The sequence below is a fragment of the Chrysochloris asiatica genome, unplaced genomic scaffold (assembly GCF_000296735.1).
Source record: "Chrysochloris asiatica unplaced genomic scaffold, ChrAsi1.0 scaffold00007, whole genome shotgun sequence".
Lineage (NCBI taxonomy): Eukaryota > Metazoa > Chordata > Mammalia > Afrosoricida > Chrysochloridae > Chrysochloris > Chrysochloris asiatica.
The window spans coordinates 6,649,805-6,669,882 of record NW_006408525.1 but is presented as its reverse complement, the minus strand read 5'-3'; the positions used below and the strand labels follow the sequence as shown (position 1 = coordinate 6,669,882).

General features: G+C 38.7%; 1 protein-coding gene across 1 annotated transcript in view; it reads left to right on the top strand.

Annotated features, from left to right (window-relative positions):
- The window catches only part of USP32 (ubiquitin specific peptidase 32), a 214,833-nt gene that overhangs the window by 176,118 nt on the left and 18,637 nt on the right, over nucleotides 1-20,078 (top strand). Inside the window, exons 22-27 of the mRNA XM_006832353.1 lie at nucleotides 523-696; nucleotides 1,579-1,753; nucleotides 3,129-3,280; nucleotides 4,833-4,944; nucleotides 6,334-6,545; nucleotides 15,279-15,463. Coding sequence (XP_006832416.1) covers nucleotides 523-696; nucleotides 1,579-1,753; nucleotides 3,129-3,280; nucleotides 4,833-4,944; nucleotides 6,334-6,545; nucleotides 15,279-15,463 — 1,010 coding nt within the window. The remainder of the gene's footprint in view (nucleotides 1-522; nucleotides 697-1,578; nucleotides 1,754-3,128; nucleotides 3,281-4,832; nucleotides 4,945-6,333; nucleotides 6,546-15,278; nucleotides 15,464-20,078) is intronic.

Below are 20,078 nucleotides of genomic sequence, written 5' to 3'. Positions count from 1 at the left end.
TCCCTATTTTACACTATAGTGTAAAGCAATGTCATTGTCCCTATTTTACACTATAGTGTAAAGCAATGTCATTTTCCCTATTTTGCAGCTCAGGAAACTAAGGCACAGAGTAGTTAAGTAGGTTGGCCAGGGTTGCAAGCTACTCAGCAAGTCTTCACAGTTGCTATTCTGCCTCTAATAATGAAAGTAAAGATGCAAAAAGACCAAAAAAACCAGCTCTGAAAGAAAATATTCCATAGGACAGGAAGTCTTACAATGTGAACAAATGTGATTTTGATATTTCTGTCTTAAATAATGTCTGTGTGCCGAAAGTACTCCATTTGCTTACATGCTACTAAACTGGAACCACTTAGGCTTGGCCAAGATTTTTTGTTTGCTGCTTTGAAGTTAAAAGACTAGAAAGACTGGATAATTACCCAAAATAAATTTGCAGAAATAGAAGCTCACTCAATACTGTTACTGTTTACTTCATTACAAATGTTATGACTGAAGAATAATGACTTTGATTTCTCATATTTCTAGTGGACCATAGCAAAATATGCTCCCAGGTTTAATGGGTTTCAGCAACAAGATTCCCAAGAACTTCTGGCTTTTCTCTTGGATGGTCTTCATGAAGATCTTAACCGAGTCCATGAGAAGCCATATGTAGAACTGAAGGACAGTGATGGCCGACCAGACTGGGAAGTAGCTGCAGAGGTTTGTCAGTTATATGTTTCTACACTGTGAGCAATAGATTAATTATTCTAGCCACATGTGAGTCCAGCAGTTTTCCTGTGACTAGAATTTCATTGTAAAAGCAAAGAATTTATTTATCCCCTTGCTTTATTTTTATAAAATAATACCAAAAACAAAAACACCTCTAACAAATATAGAAAAATGTTACCACATCACACTGTCAACTTTATTGGAGGGGCTGCGGGAATACTTAGTAAGTATCCTGTCTAATTTCCACCAGAGTGTCCGTAATCGTCAGAGTGGTACCTACAGGGGGCCCTATAGACACTTTTTATCTCTTTTTTAATGGACAGAGAGCTTTAGTATTCATCATTGTTGCCATGGTAAAAACAAAGACAAAATAGGGTTTTGCGTGCAAAATTAATATCTGTTGTATGAAGGGGCTTCAAAAAGTCTGAAAAAATGGAATTGAAAGATAATGGAATTTTTCCATGAGCTTTCTGAAGTTCCCTCATATTGAACAGAACTGGGAACAGAACAAATCAAACAGGAATGCCACAGGACCATCAGCATTTGTACCAGTTGGTTTCGTGGGGGTCACTAGAAGTCAGGATGTCTTGAAGGTAGCTAACAACAGTAGATTGAGCAGAAAGAATCACATTCTATTAATAGTTGTTTTCTCTAATTTCTAAAATTGTAAATAATACATTTTAAACTATCTATCTGAATTGTAAATTTGTAGGCAACAAGCATTTAAATTTTCATTTTAAATTAAGGATTTTATTCTTGACATTTAAAACCAGTATATTTAACCAAGTTCTTTGAATTTATGTAGAAATGTTGATGTTTTGTATTTTTTGGAGGGAATAAACGTTCTTTTTCCTTGCTCTTTTTCCTTGCTAGGCCTGGGACAACCATCTGAGAAGGAATAGATCAATTGTTGTGGATTTGTTCCATGGGCAGCTAAGATCCCAAGTCAAATGCAAGACATGTGGGCATATAAGTGTTCGATTTGACCCTTTCAATTTTTTGTCTTTGCCACTACCAATGGACAGTTATATGCACTTAGAAATAACAGGTGGGTCACAAAGTTCTGAAAAATCATTTGACTCCATTGTCTTTTACCTTATTCAAGCATCTTAGTTATGTATAGTCGTTGGTTTGCAGTGAGTTCCCATAAAGATCAGTAGGCAGCATGTTATAATCTACCAACCTAGTTTCAAGTATGATTTGAGGCTTCAAAAATTTGGGATATTGAAGCTTCTGCCTGATAAAAATGGGCAGTCCAAGGCTCAATAGAAGAGAACCTAATATTCTACTATATGACCTAACTTTCCTTTTCTACAATAGAGCATCTATAGGAAACAATTAAGCTCTAATATCTAAGGAGGAAACCCTAACCCAAATGTAGACATGATATGTTTCAGTGTTCTTGAGCTTTTAAAACCCACTGATTCCTCTTTTAGTTTCATATATGCCAGAAACTTCCTTTAAAACCTTGTAAAATCATTGGTCATTGAAGAAATGCATCAAAACCACACTGAGTCACCCTTTCACACCCATAGGATAGCTATACTCTAAAAAATAAAAACTAAGAGTTGGAGAGAATTTTGAGAAATCAGAACCCTTGCCCATTGCTTCTGGGAACATAAAATGATACAGTCACTGTGGAAAATGATTAAACAGTTCCTTGAAAAATTAACAGCATAATTACCATAGGGTCCAGTAATTCCACTCCGAGGTGTATGTTCAGAAAAAGTGAAAGCATTTGTTCACACATAAACATGTGCACAAATATTTATAGGAGCCAAAGGTGGAAACAGCCCAGATGTCCATCAGTGAATGACTAAATTATGGTATATTTGTACAGTGAATATTATTCAGCCATAAAAAGGAATGATGTCTTGATACACACTACCTATATCTTGGCTGAACCTTGAAACTATTATGTTAAGTGAAATAAACCAGATACAAAAGGCCACATATTCATGATTCTTTCCATATGAAATATCCAAAATTGGCAAATCCATGCAATAAAAAACAGATCAGTGGTTGCCAGCACCTATGAGGAAATGGTAATGATTTCTTAATGAGTAGGGGGTATTTTTATGGGATTAAAGAGAAAGTTTTAAAACTTTTTAGAAAGAGCTGGTGCTTGTATAGTATTCTGAATGTACTAAATACTACTGACTTTGCCCCCTTTAAAATGGTTAATTGTATATGAATTTCACCTCAGTTAAAAAGAAAACAAAAACTACTGTACCAGCTGACATCAAAAATAGTGTTTTAGCTCAGTAGTATTCCAAAATAATGACTGTAGAAGCATTCTGAATATAAAATAAAAATTCTGATGGAAATGTTTGCTTTTTGCAAGTCTGCTATATTGGTCTACAATCCAAGACTTTCAGTGAAACCTCCATGTTACTGATAAAAGCTCTTTCTCTCCTTCACAGTTATTAAGCTAGATGGTACTACCCCTGTACGATACGGACTAAGACTGAATATGGATGAAAAGTACACAGGTTTAAAAAAGCAGCTGAGTGATCTCTGTGGACTTAAATCAGAACAAATCCTTCTTGCAGAAGTACATAGTTCCAACATAAAGGTAATATTGACAACGCCATCTAGGAAACCTGGATCCATCCTTCAAAGATCATAGTTTTATTAATTCTTAAAATGTTAGTAGATAAATTATTTAAAATATAACCAAGGGAGATAATAAAATACAACAAAAAAAGGCTTGCCAAGGTTTCCAACCCAGAAATTTTAAAAGGTTATCTACTAGAACATAGGTACAGGAGCACAGTGGCTCCACACAATAAGCACTGGACTGCTCATTACAAGGTCAGTGGTTCGAGCCTACCTGCTGCTCCACAGAAGAAAGATGAAGGGTTTTGCTTCTGCAGAAAGTTTAGAAAGCCTTGAAAAATGTATCCAGGGGTCGCTATGAGTTGGAATCAACCTGACAACACTTAACAACAACAGTGTGGTAGTTTTAAAGATGGAAAATAATGGAAATGCCATTTGCTTATATAGAGTAATCTAGTTGTGTCACTCCAAACCAGGTCGTCCCCCCCCCACACTGCTACTGTGTCACTTGAGAACCCTCTTGTATCACTATTGTGATAAACTAATTGTAATATAATCCTTCCTAGTTTAAGTTACTTTATGTAGTTATGAATGTGTGTGCTTGAATATTTTTGTGAATATGTATACTTGGCCTTTGAACACAAGAAGGAATTAGTGAATAAAAACAACCAAACAAAAATATTTTAATAAATATATAGCCTGTTCGTCTAAAAAGGGGTCACACTAGATAGTCCCAGATAGAGTGGGAGAAAATGGAAAACAAAACTCAAAATTATAAAAAAAAGACTATGCTTACTGGTCAGAAAGAGACTGGAGAAACTCAAGACTTTGGCCCTCAACCACCCTTCAGGTCTGGAGCAAAACTCATCCCTGCAGCTCAGTTGTAGATAGGTCTATGAGGGAACAATAGCTCTAGTAAGGTGTACTCACCATTGAATGGTCAGCCATTCAAGATCAAAAGGGCAACATTTATCAAAGGACAAAATTGAGAAGGGTGGAATGGGAATGGGAACCACAGGGAGAAAGTGGGTTAACTGTTATTATATGAGGGGATTGCAATTATTGAGATGAAACAAAGTGATGATCTGCTCTGTAAACCTCTACTTAATTCACAGTAAGAAGTTTCTATCTATATATGTATATATATATATATAAATAAAACACAAGGTTGGCGGTTCAAACCCTCCAGTGCTCCTTGGAAACCCTATATGGGGCCACCATGAGTTGGAACCTACTCAATGGCACTCAATAACAACAACAAAGTTAAGCTCCTGCTGTTGGTGTCTTTGAGGTTTCTGATCAAATTTTCCTACCTCACTGATAATTACTTCATATGAATGCAAAGGCAAGATCTCTCTAAGGGTTTTGGATTTAAATGCTTGAGGTAGAGGACAAAACTTGAGAAGTTAATTGTACATAATATACTTCCTGTGGAAAGGTATGATGGGGGTTTTTTGTGGGATAGCATTAAGGTTAGTTTTCAGTAATTATCTTTTAGTTGGTTGAGAAAAAGTACTCAATAGTTGTTTTAATGTGTCTCCCATCTCATCTTGCTTCTTTTTTTCTAGAACTTCCCTCAGGACAACCAAAAAGTACGACTCTCAGTGAGTGGATTTCTCTGTGCATTTGAGGTTCCCATCCCTGGATCTCCCGTTTCAGCTTCCAGTCCAATACAGACAGGTAAGTTTCTACTCCCAATCTCAGCTTCAAAAATAGGCCCTAGAGTGAGTAGTTTCTATATTCCTTTACACTGAGGATATTAGAACAAATGAATTTTTGAGCTAGAAGGAAATTTTAATGGTCATTTGGCTCGTTTCATATTGTATAGATGAGGAATCTAAAATCCAAGATCCTAATTGACTGTTAAATAGCTAGTTACTAGCTAATCTATCACTGGAATTCAGAACACTTTTTTTTTAATGTTTTATTATGAATTATGTGATAGTTTACATGGGAGAACATTAGCTTTACATTCATCCTATCGCATATCGTTTCATTGCCATGGTTACAATCCCCTCCATGCATTATCAACCAACCAAAGATTATAAACTACAAGCCTGCCCCCCGGTTGTCAGCACACAGCCCCTCTCCCTCTCTGTTTCTAAAGTCCCCAACTGCTCCATCTCTCCAGGTCATAGTCTCTGCCTCCATCTCAGGCATCACTGCTTCTCTGGGTACTGTCCCGCTTTCTGCTCTTCACCCTTGTCAGGACACTTTTAACTCTTTCATCCAATGCTAACATGGCCTCAGATGGTATGAGAGAAACATGCTATCAGAAAATAAGCATAAATATAGCTAAGTAGTTTACTTTTAATATTACATATGATTTAATATGGTAACTCGTTGAATGTTTCAGCTATGGGTATGTTTTGTCCATTTCTTTTTATTGCTGATAATTAAGTTTATTCCCCAACTATACAGGATCTCAGAGATTGAATATCAAGATAGTGAATCCTTTCTAAGTTTTTTAGAGGGTCCTCTCAATTGGCACTTAGTCGGTAGGACTAGTGATGGATTGGTGGATGATTTCTTGTTGCTTTTTATTTAGAGCAGTCCTGTCCAGTAAAACTTTCTGAAATAATGGAAATTTTCTGTAGTCTAAACCATCCAATACAGTAGCTACTTGAAATGACTGCTGAGCACTTGAAATGTGGCTAATGAGACTGAGGAAATGATTTTTATATTGTATTTTATTTTAAAAAGCAGCATCTGGCTCAAAGCTACCATATACACTACAGAGCAGAAGTAAAGACGTAGAGGAATACCAAAAAGAAAACAGGTGGTAGAATTCTTTGTGTGCCGTGTCGTGTTGCTGATAAAGAATTCTGCAAAAATCTACTTCCTGTTTCCAGCACTCTTACTTTGCAATTTATTTATTTGTAAGTTAAGGTAAATGTGAAATTAGTATCTTCCAGTCAACCTAGAATTATTATCTGAGCTATGATTTCTGACTTCCCTGTGTTCCGAGGAACTGCACCGTAAATAGTCTGGATCCCTTCTTGAGAAAATAGCCAAGATAAAGGTGTTCCGCAAGTGCTTATGGTACTGTCCTTACCTTTGAATTTATAGATTGCTCCTCTTCCCCGTCTACAAATGGAATGTTCACCTTAACCACCAATGGAGACTTGCCCCGACCACTATTCATCCCCAATGGAATGCCAAATACTGTTGTGCCATGTGGAACTGAGAAGAACTTCACAAATGGAATGGTGAATGGTCATACGCCATCTCTCCCTGACAACCCCTTTACAGGCTACATCATTGCAGTCCACCGAAAAATGGTTCGTTAAATCTTAGCCAAATTACTGTTAATCTTGTCAGTCTCATTTGTAAGGCACAGTCATTTTCTGTCTTTGCAATATCTTCATTGAATTACTTTTCATAAAGTGATGTAAGTGATTGCAGCTGGTTGATGACTGCATAGGAAATGGTATTCTTCACTCTGTTAAGGCTTAACTGGATAGCTGGTGCTTTAGAGTCTTGCTTTCTGAAGTATGTCCATGTCTCCTGTATGTTCATGTTAGAAGTCCTGTTGGCTCAACAGTCACGTGCTTAACTGCAAACTGAAAGATTAGGGATTCAGACACACCCAGAAACTTCATGGGAGAAAGACCTGATAGTCTTCTACTAAAGACAACAGCCTATAGGGAAGTTCTGCTTTGACACATGGGGTCTCTGAATTGAAACAGACTAGCAGCAACCTATTTGTGTAGATAGGTGCATCTTCTCTGCCACATAAGTGTGGATACCTAGGAAGAAGGTATATTTTTCTTTTTTAGGATGCTAAAGTGTTCTCAAGCAAGAAGTGTGCATAATCCCCATGCATAGTAGAGACACATTTATAGCTATTGTATTAAAGGCGTATTGTTTAATAAAAACAAAGGGGAGTATGAAACATTGGTGAATAGAAAATTTGTTTAAGAGCTAATCATAGATCATGGTAATTTGGTAGAGTACAAGTAGCCCTGGACTACTAGGAATTGAGTGACCTGGGCTTTAGTTCTAATTCTGCCACTAGATAGATAGCTAATTGAGCTCTGTAAGCCTCAGTTTCCCAATTTTATAAAACCCTAGGGCTGCTAGAGAATCTTGCCTTGGTTCAAAAAGTCTTTCTAGTGTTCTGGTTATAATTTTCAGTGATGATTAAAACAAAGTGAACATCAAAATCGGACTAAAACAGTTTAACTTGGCATCACAGGAGATCTCAAGTTTGGCTGTCTCTTCTCTCTATTATTTTCAGGATTTGCTTACTCTTCTCCTCAGTCTTTGGCTCCTGTTTTCTGTATTGTGTTATAGGTGAATTTTTCTGGTTTCGTTTTTTTTTTCTTTTTAGTTTTTATTCCCATCTTACTATTGTATTCATGGAATAAAATGTATTGTACTTTGCTCACTTAAAAAGCAGATGAACTGAGTTGAGTTTAAGAATGCTGAATACAAGATCAATATGCAAAAAACCCCAAGTATTTTAGTCATATAACAGGAACAAGACAAAATGAAATGGTATAAAAGGAATTGTTTTAGGTTCTAGTACTATAGTGTTGGCTTGTGTCACAAAAGTTTGTTTTCTCACAGTTCTTGAGCCAGAAGTCCAAATCCAAGGTCATTGTCAGGTCCATGCTCCTTTTGAAGACTCTAGGGGGAAAATTCTTCCTTTACTCTTCAGCTTCGGGGGGTCCAGGAATTCTTTGACTTGAGGCTGCATAAATCCAATCCCATCTATAAAAGGTCTTTTCGTCTGTCTTTCTCTTATAAGGACACTTGAATTTGATTTAGAGTCAATCCTGATAATCCAGAATGATCTCATCTTGAGATCCTTAATTTAATTTCATCTGCTAAAACTATTTTTCCAAATAAGGTCACATTCACAGATTTGGGGGATGAGGATAGGAACATCTCTTTTGTGGGGCCGCTGTGTAACTTACTACAGATACCATTTGTCATAGCATCAAAATAATCAAGTGTTTAGAAATACATTTAACAAATGATAGATAAGACAGCTATATAGAAAACAGTGAAATACTATTGACGGTCCATGTTTTCAAATCAAATAGATGACTGTGTACAAAAAAGAAAAATTTAATGGTCCAGATACTTGAATAGGCACTTCACAAAATGAATATCCCAATAGCCCATAAACTTATGAAAAAGTGATCAACCTCTCTAGTAATCAGGGAAATAAATGTTCATTAAAACCACATTAAGATATCACTAGGACTTCTGGGGGAGTCCTGGTGTGGCTCTATAGGATAAGCACTGGACTGCCTAACCAAAGTTCAAAAAAGTCAGCAGTTCAAACCCACCAAGCACTCCTTGGAAATCCTATACAGTGTCGCTATGAGTAGGAACAAACTTCAGTGGTACTTAGCAACAGCAACAGTATTCCTGGTGGAATATGCACTGGACTGCAAACCACAAGGTCAGCCTTTTGAGCTCACCAGGTAGAAAGATGAGGTTTTCTGTTCCTGCAAATCTTTATAGCCTTGGAAACCCCTTACGGTGTCATTTTGAATTAGAACTGACTCAGTGGCACTTAGCAACAACAGGATTCCTGGTGGCAGAGTAGTAAAGTACTCTGCTGCTAACCAAAAAGTCCAGGGTTCAAACCCACCAGCTGCTGTGTGGGAAGAAAGGTGTGGCAGTTTGTTTGTAAGAATTACAGCCTTGGAGACTGTAGGCAGTTCATCCCTCCCTATCCAGTAAGGTAGCTGTGAGCTAAAATCAGCTTGATGGCAGTGGCTTATTTTATTTAAAAATGCCACTGCACTGTGTTAGACTGCAACGCCAAAGGAGCTTCGTAACATTGCTAGAGCAGGACAGAGACCAAAAGACCACAGGACTGAGAAGCATTCCTGTTGGCACAGTTGGAAAGAGTTGTGCGGATCAGAGAGCTGCTGTCTCCTCAGTTGTTTCTGATCCTGAATTGTACCTTGTTCACTTCCCTAATAAACTGCGTAATCATGATTACAATCTGTGAGTTCTAGGTCGCCATTGGCAATGAATTGTTGATCCCAGCAGAAAAATAGTATGTGGGAGGTACAGTTGGTATCAGAATTGGTAAAGAAGGCTGGAGCAAGAATGTGGTAGCATATGTGACCTCTGCCTCCTAGAACCCAGCCTTGGGCTGATGTTAAGTTTGATTCTCCTTCCCTTTTGTGAGGTCAGAGGTCAGACACTGCCTCTACACAATTCTTAAGCCAACTTCCTTTCCTTTCTCATTATTTATGTTAAAGACACCACCGTTCTTCTATGTCAAAGACTGAAAACAGCATGTGTTTAGATTTTTTTCCTTATAAAAGTCCATATTCAGTGTATCACTGTGCTCTTTAATTTCTTCTTTTGAAATACTACTCGAATTCATGAATTCTTCATGTTCATTGCCACCTTTCAGACCATTTCAATTATTTTTAAAGCATTTTATTTTCCTTCTGCTTCTTTCTGCATGGTAAAGCAAGGCAATATAGGCAAGATTGTTCAGAGAGGTAAAGGGAGAAATATTCCATTAATATAACAGCTAAATGACAAACCAATTTCAAGAAAGAAAAAAGTGATTGATTACATGAGTCAGAGAAGTTGAAAAGAATGAAAACTGGGAAAAGTGTGGCAGTGTGTATCCAAATAAAGAAATCAAGTGCACATTGGGCAGACTTAAGTGAGTTTTCAGGTGAGAGAAAAGGTTGTTAGGAGAGGACAAAGGGAAACCTTCTAGGGAGATAGAACTAGGAGCATCATGCTTCAAGGAAGTGAGCAAGTATGGACCACTTGGTACTGGGAAGAGTTACCTTCAAGTAAATGAAAATTGCATGGGATTAGAAAAGAAATGGATTGAAAAGAATAGAAGTGAGAGACTGTTGCTTAAATGATCTCATTTATAAATTAGTAAAATATGTCATTTGTTGATCATTGCAGTAGACTAAAAGTGGAAATTTAAGGAGAAAAGAACTAATCTACAGGGAGCTATGCAAGGGCTAAAGCAGATAGAGGTAAATGGTGATAGATGGATAGATAGATACACACAACCCTGGAGCAACAGTGTTCTGTGTGTAGATGGCATGAACAGAGACACAGGCTGAATGAGTATGGGAGAAAGAGTGGGATACATATATATTTATATATTTCACAAATATGTGAGCATTTTCAAGAGAATATCTGTACATGGATAACCACAGGAAGAAACAAAATAGCTTGTTGCATGGAGGGGATTGTCATCATTGAGATGGAAAAAAAAACAAAACATGATTTGTTGAATGCAAAACTGATCATCTTGTCTGTAAACCTTCACTCAATTTACAACTTCTAAAAAAAAAAATGTTTAGCTACATAAGAGGATTAATTTAAGTTTTAGATTTTAGTTTTAAACTGAATGGAGTCTAAAAGCATGTATTTAGATAAGCTTAAATGACTGGACTGCTAACTTCAAAATTGGCAGTTCAGACCCACCAGCTACTCCTTGGAAATGCAGAGTAGCTATGAGTCAGAACTGACTCAGCAGCACTTAACAGCAACAACAAGAAATGAAGAATTATAAAATCAAATGCTTGCAAATCTGAAAAAAAGGAGGGCCCTCCATTTTCACTTGGAAACTAGCCATCCCCTAGTTTCTGAGTGTATGTATATGTTGTTGATGTAGCCTTTCTAACTACTACGTCAGTCCAAACTTTTAAAATAAATGCCCAAGTGTTCAGGAGCTTTTTCAGCAGTCCTGAACTACCACCAATTTCTCTGTTATACTAAACTTTCATTTTATGAAGCAACCAATTCCATTTCCATGCAATATCTTTATATTTAGGAATATCATAAAAATATCCTTAACATACTCATTGCAGATATTTTTCAATTTTGTTGTTGATATTAAATGATATTGAGGCAGTTCTGACTTTTTGTTGTTAAGTGCCATAGAGTTAGTACTGACTCATAGCAACCCTGTTTAGGGTTTCCAAAGAGTGGTTGGTAGGTTTGAACCATGGACCTTGCAGTTCTGACAATAGAACGAAACACTGCTGAGCCCTGCACCATCCTCACAATTGTTACTGTGTTTGAGCCCACTGTTGCAGCCACTGTATCAATCCATCTCATTGAGGGTCGTCTTCTTTTTTTTTTATTTGACCCTCTACTTTACCAAGCATGATGTCCTTCTCCAGGGACTGATCCCTCCTGGTGTATGTCCAAAGTATAGGAGATAGAGGTTTTCATCCTCACCTCTAAGGAGCTTTTTGGCTATCCTTCTTCCAAAACAACTTTCTTTCTTCTACTGACAAAATTCAAAATTCTATATTCAAAATTCTTCGCCTACTCCATAATTCAAAGACATCAGTTCTTCAGCCTTCCTTTCATTGTCCAGCTTTTGTATGTATATGAGGCAATTGAAAATACAATGGCTAAGCTTGTCCTGACCTTTCTCCTCAAAGTGATGTCTTTGCTTTTTAACATTTTAAAGAGGTCTTTTGCAGCTGACTTACCCAGTGCAAATCTTTGGATTTCTTAACTGCGACTTCCATGGTTGTTGATTGTGGATCCAAATATAGTGAAATCCTTGGCAATTTTTAGTTTTCTGATGTACATATTGGGTTAGATGTGAAGATTTTTGTTTTATTTTCTGTTGTTGAAGAGTAATCCATACCGAATAGTCTTTGATCTTTATCAGTAAGTAAGTGCTTCAAGTCTTCTTCACTTTCAGCAAAAGAGATTGTGTCTGCATATCACAGGTTGTTAATGATTCTTCCTCCAATCCTGATGCCAGGTTCTTCTTCACATAGTCCAGAGTGTCAGATTATTTGCTCACTTTTGTTGTTGTTAAATGCCTTCAAGTCTGTTCCAACTCACAGTGAGCCTGTATAGGGTTTCCAAGGAGCGGCTGGTGGGTTTGAACTGCCAACCTTATGGTTAGTAGTCCAATGCTGATCCTATAGCACCTTACTAGGGCTCCCTTGCTCAGCACACTGGCTGAATGGATATGGTGAAAGAATACACAACCCTGATGTACACTTTTCGTGATTTTAAACTATGCAGTATCCCTTTGTACTGTTTGAATGGCAGCCTCTTGGCCTCCATACAGGTTCCACATGACCACAGTTAAATGTTCCGGAATTGACATTTTTCACCATATTTTCTATCCATAGTTTGCTTTCAGCCAAGATCCATCTGGTATCAGCAATGATTTCCCTCGTTCTGAATCTGACTTGAATTTCTGGAAAGTCACTATTGATGCACTATTATAATTGTTTTTTAATATTCTTCAGTTAAAATTGTAATGTACTTTTTATTCTATAATATATATTTTTTTAAATAATAAGCCATTAGCTGCTTTTAGGAGTGTAACAAGTAGTAATGTAATTAAATAACTGGATTTCACAAGTCCCTTAATGTTTGGGAAGTTTGAAGAATACAAATGCTCAGCTACTTATCCTGAGAAAATTTCATTTTGAGGACGTTTTTCCATTTACTGGCTAGCTTGGTTATCTGGTGCTACTATAACAAATACCACAAGTGCATAGTTATTAACAAACATTCATTTTCTCAATGTTTAGTAGGTTAAACCAGACCAAAGACCAAACCCTCTGCCAATTCTGACTCATAGGAACACTGTAGAACACGGTAGAACCACCCTGGAGAGTTTCTAAGGCCGTAAATCTTTACAGAAGCAGGCTGCCACATCTTTCTCCTGCAGAGTGGCTGGTGGGTTCAAACTGCTGACCATTTGATTAGCAGCTGGTGATTAACCACTGTGCCACCAGGGCTCCTCTTTAAAGGCTAGAAAGCCAGTTCAGCAGTGTTCAACTCTTGGGGAAGACTTTCTCTTGCTTACTCTCTCGGCATCTATCTTATCCCAACTTTTGCTAGCTAGTATTTAGCCTCTTCTTATATCTCAAAAGAGATTGACTTCAGCACACCTAAACTAATCCTAAGGAGCTCTGGTAGCATAGTGGTTATGAATCGGACTGTGAACCACAAGGTCAGCAGTTTGAAACTACCAGCTGTTAAAGATGAGGCTTTCTGCTCCCGTAAAGATTTACAGCCTCAGAAACCCTGTACAGGGTCGCTATGAGTCGGAACCAACTCCATGGCACATAACAACAACAACAAAACTAATCCAACTTCATTTATATAGCTTAAACAGCACATTCCCAAATGGGGTTGTATCCCCACAAAATAAATGCCCTCCACACATGGAAAACATATTCACCCTCTCACACCATGCCAGAAGTCATAAATCAACTGGTGGTAGTGGTTATATGCTGTGGAGTCGGTTCCAACTCTTAGTGACCCTGTATAGAGTTTCTGAGCCTATAAATCTTTGCGGGAGCAGAAAGCCTTATCTTTCTCCTTTCAGAACAGCTGGTAGTTTCAAACTGCTAACCCTAAGATTAGCTGCCCGACTCGTAACCACAGTGCTACCAGAGGTACTTATAAATCAACTATAAGTCCTAAATTATATCATCTGAATCATCTAAATCAAATATGGGAGAGATTTAGGTGTATTCCATCCTGGTAGTATAGTGGGTTACATATTGGACTGCAACTTATAGTGAGCCTGTATAGTGTTCCCGCTGACAGTAGATAAGGCTTTCTGCTCCCGTAAGGATTTAGTCTTGGAAACCCAATACAGGGTTGCTGTGAGTAGGAACAGACTCCTTAGCACTTAACAACAACATCCTAGGGCAAAATTCGTCTTTATTTGTGAGCCTGTGAAATCTAGAATACAGGTTGTTTCCAAAGTCAGTGATGGAACAAGCACAAGGTGAACATTTCCATTACAAACGGGAGATGTTAGAGAAAAAGAAAGGATAATGGGCACCAAGCAAGTCCAAACCCTCAGCAGAACAATTTAGATGAGCTCTAAAGGCTTGGATATAATCCTGGTTTTTTTGGGCGAAGGTCCTGGGCCAAGGGTCCTGCCCCCAGATTGGGTGTTAGCCATGCCCTTTGGATTCTGGGTAGAAGTCCTTTGGTCATGGGTTTCAGGCCTGGCTTCTGTTCCCTCTGGGTTGACAAATCTTTTCCCTTGACTTTAGACCCCATTCTCCTAATCATCTGACTGGCAGACCCCGACTCTCTTTTTCAGTTTTGGCCAGAGGCCCTGTCCCCCTGGCACTCATGAACAGCAGTCTTATGTTGGTGAAGATCTGTCTCTTTGAAACGTAGAAGGTCATGGCCCCATCCAGTGAAATTCAGCAAGCCTTGGTCCCACCGTTTGAAATCAGGGCAGCTCTGCTTCCTTTCTCCTTCCAACAGTTCTGCTGATTCTCCACCTTTACTTCAAAGATAGTTTTTTTTTCTTCTTCTTCTTCTTCTTCTTCTTGGAGAGTAACAGATAATAGCTCCTTTGACCTGTCTTCTGCCTGTAGAATTCCAAGATGCAGGCAGCATTCTTTCCTTTTGTTCTTTCTGTAAGATAAGGTTTTCTTTCTTTGTCAGTTCTCGAAGCAAAGTCCTTGTCTCATTCAGTTTCTGCTACCTGGTTCCTTGGCAGTCTCCATGTGTCGTGGCATGTGCCCCATATAGTTCTCTATTTAATCTCTTTAATTTCTCAGAAGATATTGATTTAAGATACACTCTACACTAATCCTATCTCATAAACATAACAAAGACTCCCAAATGGGATTATAACCACTGGCATCGAATTGAATTAGGATTTGTAACACATTGTTGGGGGACACAATTTAATCCATAACACTGTCATATTTCCTATAAAAACTGTTTAATTACTTGAGTTTTGATCTATGAAACTATTCGTTTTTACATGTGATTCATTCAGTATGTGAGAAATGCTTATCAGAGAAAGCCATAGCTTGAAAATATTACGGGCTGAAAACCATGTTGGCAACAACTCTAAAATTGGCAATACCTTTCAAACTTCATATTCCTAAAGATGATTTCAGAAATAAAATGAGTATAGTCATGACTCATTTGAAAGTGGTAGTATTGTGTGCCATTGGCAATCATGGAAAAAGGAAGGAGGAGAGAGGGCTCAGGCCTGTTTTTAATCAGCTCATTCTTCTCTTTGTTTGTATGTATAGATGAGGACAGAACTTTACTTCCTGTCATCTCAGAAGAATCGCCCCAGCCTCTTTGGAATGCCACTCATTGTTCCTTGTACTGTACATACTCGGAAGAAAGACCTGTATGATGCGGTTTGGATTCAAGTGTCTCGATTAGCAAGCCCACTCCCACCTCAGGAAGCTAGTAACCATGCTCAGGATTGGTGAGTTCAAGGAAGGAAACCTTAGACCTTGTGACCTCCAAACTCTTGAAGTGTAATAATTTATGTAACTTCTGTGTAATTCCATGTTAAGTTAATTACTCTTTGGGAAAAACAATTGTTGATTTGGTATTCTGAGTAGGAAAGAATATTCAGTTTTCCCTTAATCACCTAGACCTTGTAGTGTCTATCAGTCCTTCCAGTCTTAATTTTTTGCCTAAATCCCTCCTGTAATGTTTCAGATAATATCTTTGCCTTCTTTTATTGCAAAAGTAGAGGGTTTGAGTTCATCAGGAAATCTGTATCATCATGTTATTGTTGTTAAGTGCTGTCGAGTTGTTTCCGAGCCATAGTGACCCTGTATAGGGTTTCCAAATAGAGGCTGGTGAGCTTGATCCACCTACCTTGTGGTTCAAGTGACTTTGCAGTCCAGCATACTAGCCCACAGGACCACACTAGGACTCCTGTATCATCATATCATCGTTGTTGTTGTGAAGTGCTGTTGAGTCGATTCCGACCCATAGCGACCCTGTATAGGGTTTCCAAGGAGCAGTTGGTGAGCTTGAACCTTGCAGTTCAAACAACTTTGCAGTCTGGCGCATTAACCCACAGTGCCACACCAGGACTCCTCATATCATCATGTTGTTGTTATGTGCTGTTGAGTCGGTTCCGACCCATAGCGACCCTGCACAGGGTTTCCGAGGGTGTAAATCTTTACGGGAGTAGAATGCCTCATCTTTCTCTCATAGTCCTCTTAAATTCAGAATGGAATCTCCAATTTGCTTTGAAAATTCTCATGCTGTAACAAATGATTCAATTGGATTGTTTCCATATTAAGCCATTTTAACTTGGAGTGATTTTATGTCTGGGTAAAGAAAATAAGCATCTTCTGTTTAATTTCTGTCCCCCTGACCAGTGTTCTGTAAATGTAGGAGCTTTTTTCATAGCAACATAATTTTGTATTCAGTGACGTTATAATTATCCAAATGGCCCTTGGCAGAAAAAAGGTTCCTCACCCCTGCTGTATCATGTTTCTGAGAAGCAGTTGGTAAGTTTAAACTGCCAACAAACCAGTGCTGATCCTACAGAGCCACACCAGGACTCCTCTGTTAGATTCGGAGATATATTTGTATGATTGTTGGGAACAGAGTCTTGGTGTGACGGTGGACTGCTAACCACACGATTGGTGGCTCAAACACACCAACTGCTCCTCAGAAACCCTATACAGGGTCGCTAAGAGTCAGAATCAACTCAACGGCCCCTAACAACAAGAAAAACATTGTGGGAATCAAGAAATCCTAGTAGCACAGTGTTTAAAGCACTCAGCTGCTTACCAAAAGGTTGGCAGTTCCAACCCACCCAGCCATTTTGCCAGAGAAAAGATGTGACAGTCTGCTTCCATAAAGATTTACAGCCTTGGAAACCCTATGAGGCAATTCTACTCTGTCCCATAGGGTAACTATATGACTCAACAGCACTCAGTTACTGTTGGCATCTGATGACTTATTCATAGCTCATTTGAATTACAGATGGTTTCTCATTATCACGGTGCAAATGAGACTTCTGCTTTTGTGATAACTAAGTAAAGAAGCTGTTTCTTCTGATAGCTGTTTGTTATGGTACAGGGTCTTTTTGATAGTTAGAATAAGGCTTATTATACTAAAGAAATGTTAAGGAAAAACTGCAAGTAATAGATAGCAATTTAATTGGGAAATGTTTTTAGAAAAAATGACAACCAAGCTAGATTCAATCTAATGTAAAGACTGAGTAAATTAAAATACTTTTGATGACTTATAAATTAGATGTGGAACATGAGGAAAAGAAGCGTTTAAGCTAAGTTGTAACCAGAACAGAGTTGGTGAAGGATGGTAACCATTTAGTGAACAGAGAAAGACTGGAGATGGAGCCTGTTTGGGCAAGAGATGACAGGAATCAAGTTAAATTCAACAAGCCTGTAAACAACAACATGTTAAACAGAGGAAATATCGACATTGTCAAGGATTTCATTGTACTTGGACCTACAGTCGCCACTCATTGACTGAAGCAGCAGTCAAGAAATCAAATGATGTATTGCATTGGCCTGACCTTCTGCAAAAAACCTCTTTAAAGTGTTTAAGAGCAAAGATGGTACTTTGAGGACTAAGGTACACCTAACCCAAAACTTGGTATTTTCATTCACCTCACATGCATTTGAAAGCTGGACAATGAATTAGGAAAACCAGGCAAGAATTGCGGTGTTTGTGAAGAATATTAAATATACCATGGGCTGCCAGAAGAGCAAACAAATCTGCTTTGGAAGAATTACAGCAAGAATACTCCTTAGAAGTGAAGATGATGAGACTTCCTCTTTGCTACTTTGGACATGTTTTCAGGAGGGACATCATACACAGTAAAGTAGAGGGTCAGTGAAAAAGAGGAAGACCCTCAATGGGATGCATAGTGGCTGCAGCAATGGGCCCAAGCATCACAGCAATTGTAAAAATGACGCGGAACCGAGCATCGTTTAATTCTGTTGTACATAGGGTCACTAAGAGTCAGGACTGATTTGATGGCACCTGATACTTTGTGAGGGGGGCTTCAAAAAGTCTGTAAAAAAGTCCATTATCTTTTCATGGCATTTTCCACAAACTTTTTGATGCTCCCTCAGTTCGCTTAAGTGTTGTTTGCTAAAGATAACAATAATGGTTTCATCAATAGATAGTTGGCAAAACTCTGGAAACCAGAAAAAGGTAACATACAAATAGTAGGAAAGCTTTGGTCTTCTACTCACCTGTACCCCATCCCCTCCTCAGCTCAGTGTGGCCATGATAAAATATTGACCCACACTCCCAAGGAGGAAGCCTGGTCTCTGTTTGTCTATAAATATGTAGATGGATAAAGGTTTCTGTTTACATAAATATATATATATATAAATATATATAGCTAAGGGGAAAGGGAAAAATGGGGTTATAGCTGAAAGGGTACTAAGTTTCTACTTGGGGTGGTGAAAGACTCGAAAGTGGATATAATGTGATCGTTATACAGCATGATTGATATAATTAATGTCACAGAATTGTGTGCTAAAAAACTGTTAAAATAGCCAAGCTTGTTATAGTATATACAAGGAGAAAGGAGCGCTGGTGATGCTGTGGTTTTGATGTGGGACTGCTAACCACAAGGTCAGTGGCAAATCCACCACCTTGTCCACAGGAGAAAGATGAGGCTCCTTTAAAAATTTACAGTTCCAGAAACTCTGGTGTGGTGCTGTGGGATAAAGCACTGGACCTCTTGAACCATAAGGTCGGCGGTTTCAGTTCACCAACCGCTCCTTGGAAACCCTACGTAGGATCACTGTGAGTTGGAACCAAGTCGACAGCGCTTAGCAACAATATAGAGTTGCTGTGAGTCAGAATGACTTGATGGTAGTGGATTATACTAGGCTAAGTCCAAAGTATTGCTACAAAATAATGGAAGCCTTTATTAAACAAAAATGTCGAAATGTAAAGCTAGTGTTTGTTGATAAAGTCTCTGTCTAGAGCCATATACTTTCTAAAGGCAGTGTTTCCATCTCTAACCCTTCCCCAAAGAATTCTTCAGTTTACGTCATGTCAAAATATCAGTTTGGGCATCCTCAAAAGACTTAAATTGTGTTTCTTGTCAAATGTTCTTTTGAGTAGTTTGGGGAACAAAAAGAAACCTTCATGGCACAAAATCAGGGCTGTAGGGTGGATAGGGCAAGATTCCCCAGTGAAATTCTCTAGGGCAAGCAACATTTCTATCCTTGAAGAATAAACAGGTGCATTGTCATGATGAAAAAAAATTCCTCAGTGCAATTTTCCTGGCCTTTTGCTCACCTGTGTAGTTTTCCATTTTCTTAAAACATCATCCCATGTCCTTCAAGAAAATCCTAAGGAACAGATATTATAACCTTCTGGGCTTATCTGTCTGTCTTGAATTTAATTAGCCCATCAGATCACCTTGGAAACCACTCTCTCTCTGGTTTTTTTTTTTTTTTTTTTGGAAACTATTCTAATGACAGAGCGCGAGGGCTTCTATCATAGAGGGCGGCGGCTAAATGATGTGTGAGAACTGCGCAGACCTGGTGGAGGTATTAAATGAAACCCACATCATGGAGCAGCGGGGTGAGAGGTGTCTGAAGACCAGGTCGATGGGGAGATGCTGCCTAGCGGGAAGAGACTGCAGGGGCCAGCCAGGCTGTCTTACTTACCCCTGAGGAGAGAGTGCCTTCCTAGCCTAACCATTGGATCGTGCCTTTGAGGTGGAGTTGACCCACTTAGAGACCCACAAGCCCAGCCCAAAGTGACTCACTACAACCCAGTCGCTCCTGCTGCGCTTCTGCCTCTTGATTGACATCCAAGGACAGAAATCCCGCCTTTGAGCCAGACTTAAGGGCCCTAGCACAAGGAGATTCCTATTTAACAGCAACCATGCAACCGCCACTCTTCTGTCTGTCGTGCTGTGGTGGTTTGAATTGCTATGATTCTGAGGGCTATGCCACCGGTATTTTAAATAACCAGCATGGTCACCCATGGTGGACAGGTTTCAGATGAGCTTCCAAAGACAGACTAGGAAGAAAGAGTGACAAACTACTTCCGAATCGCTAGTCACTGAAAACTCT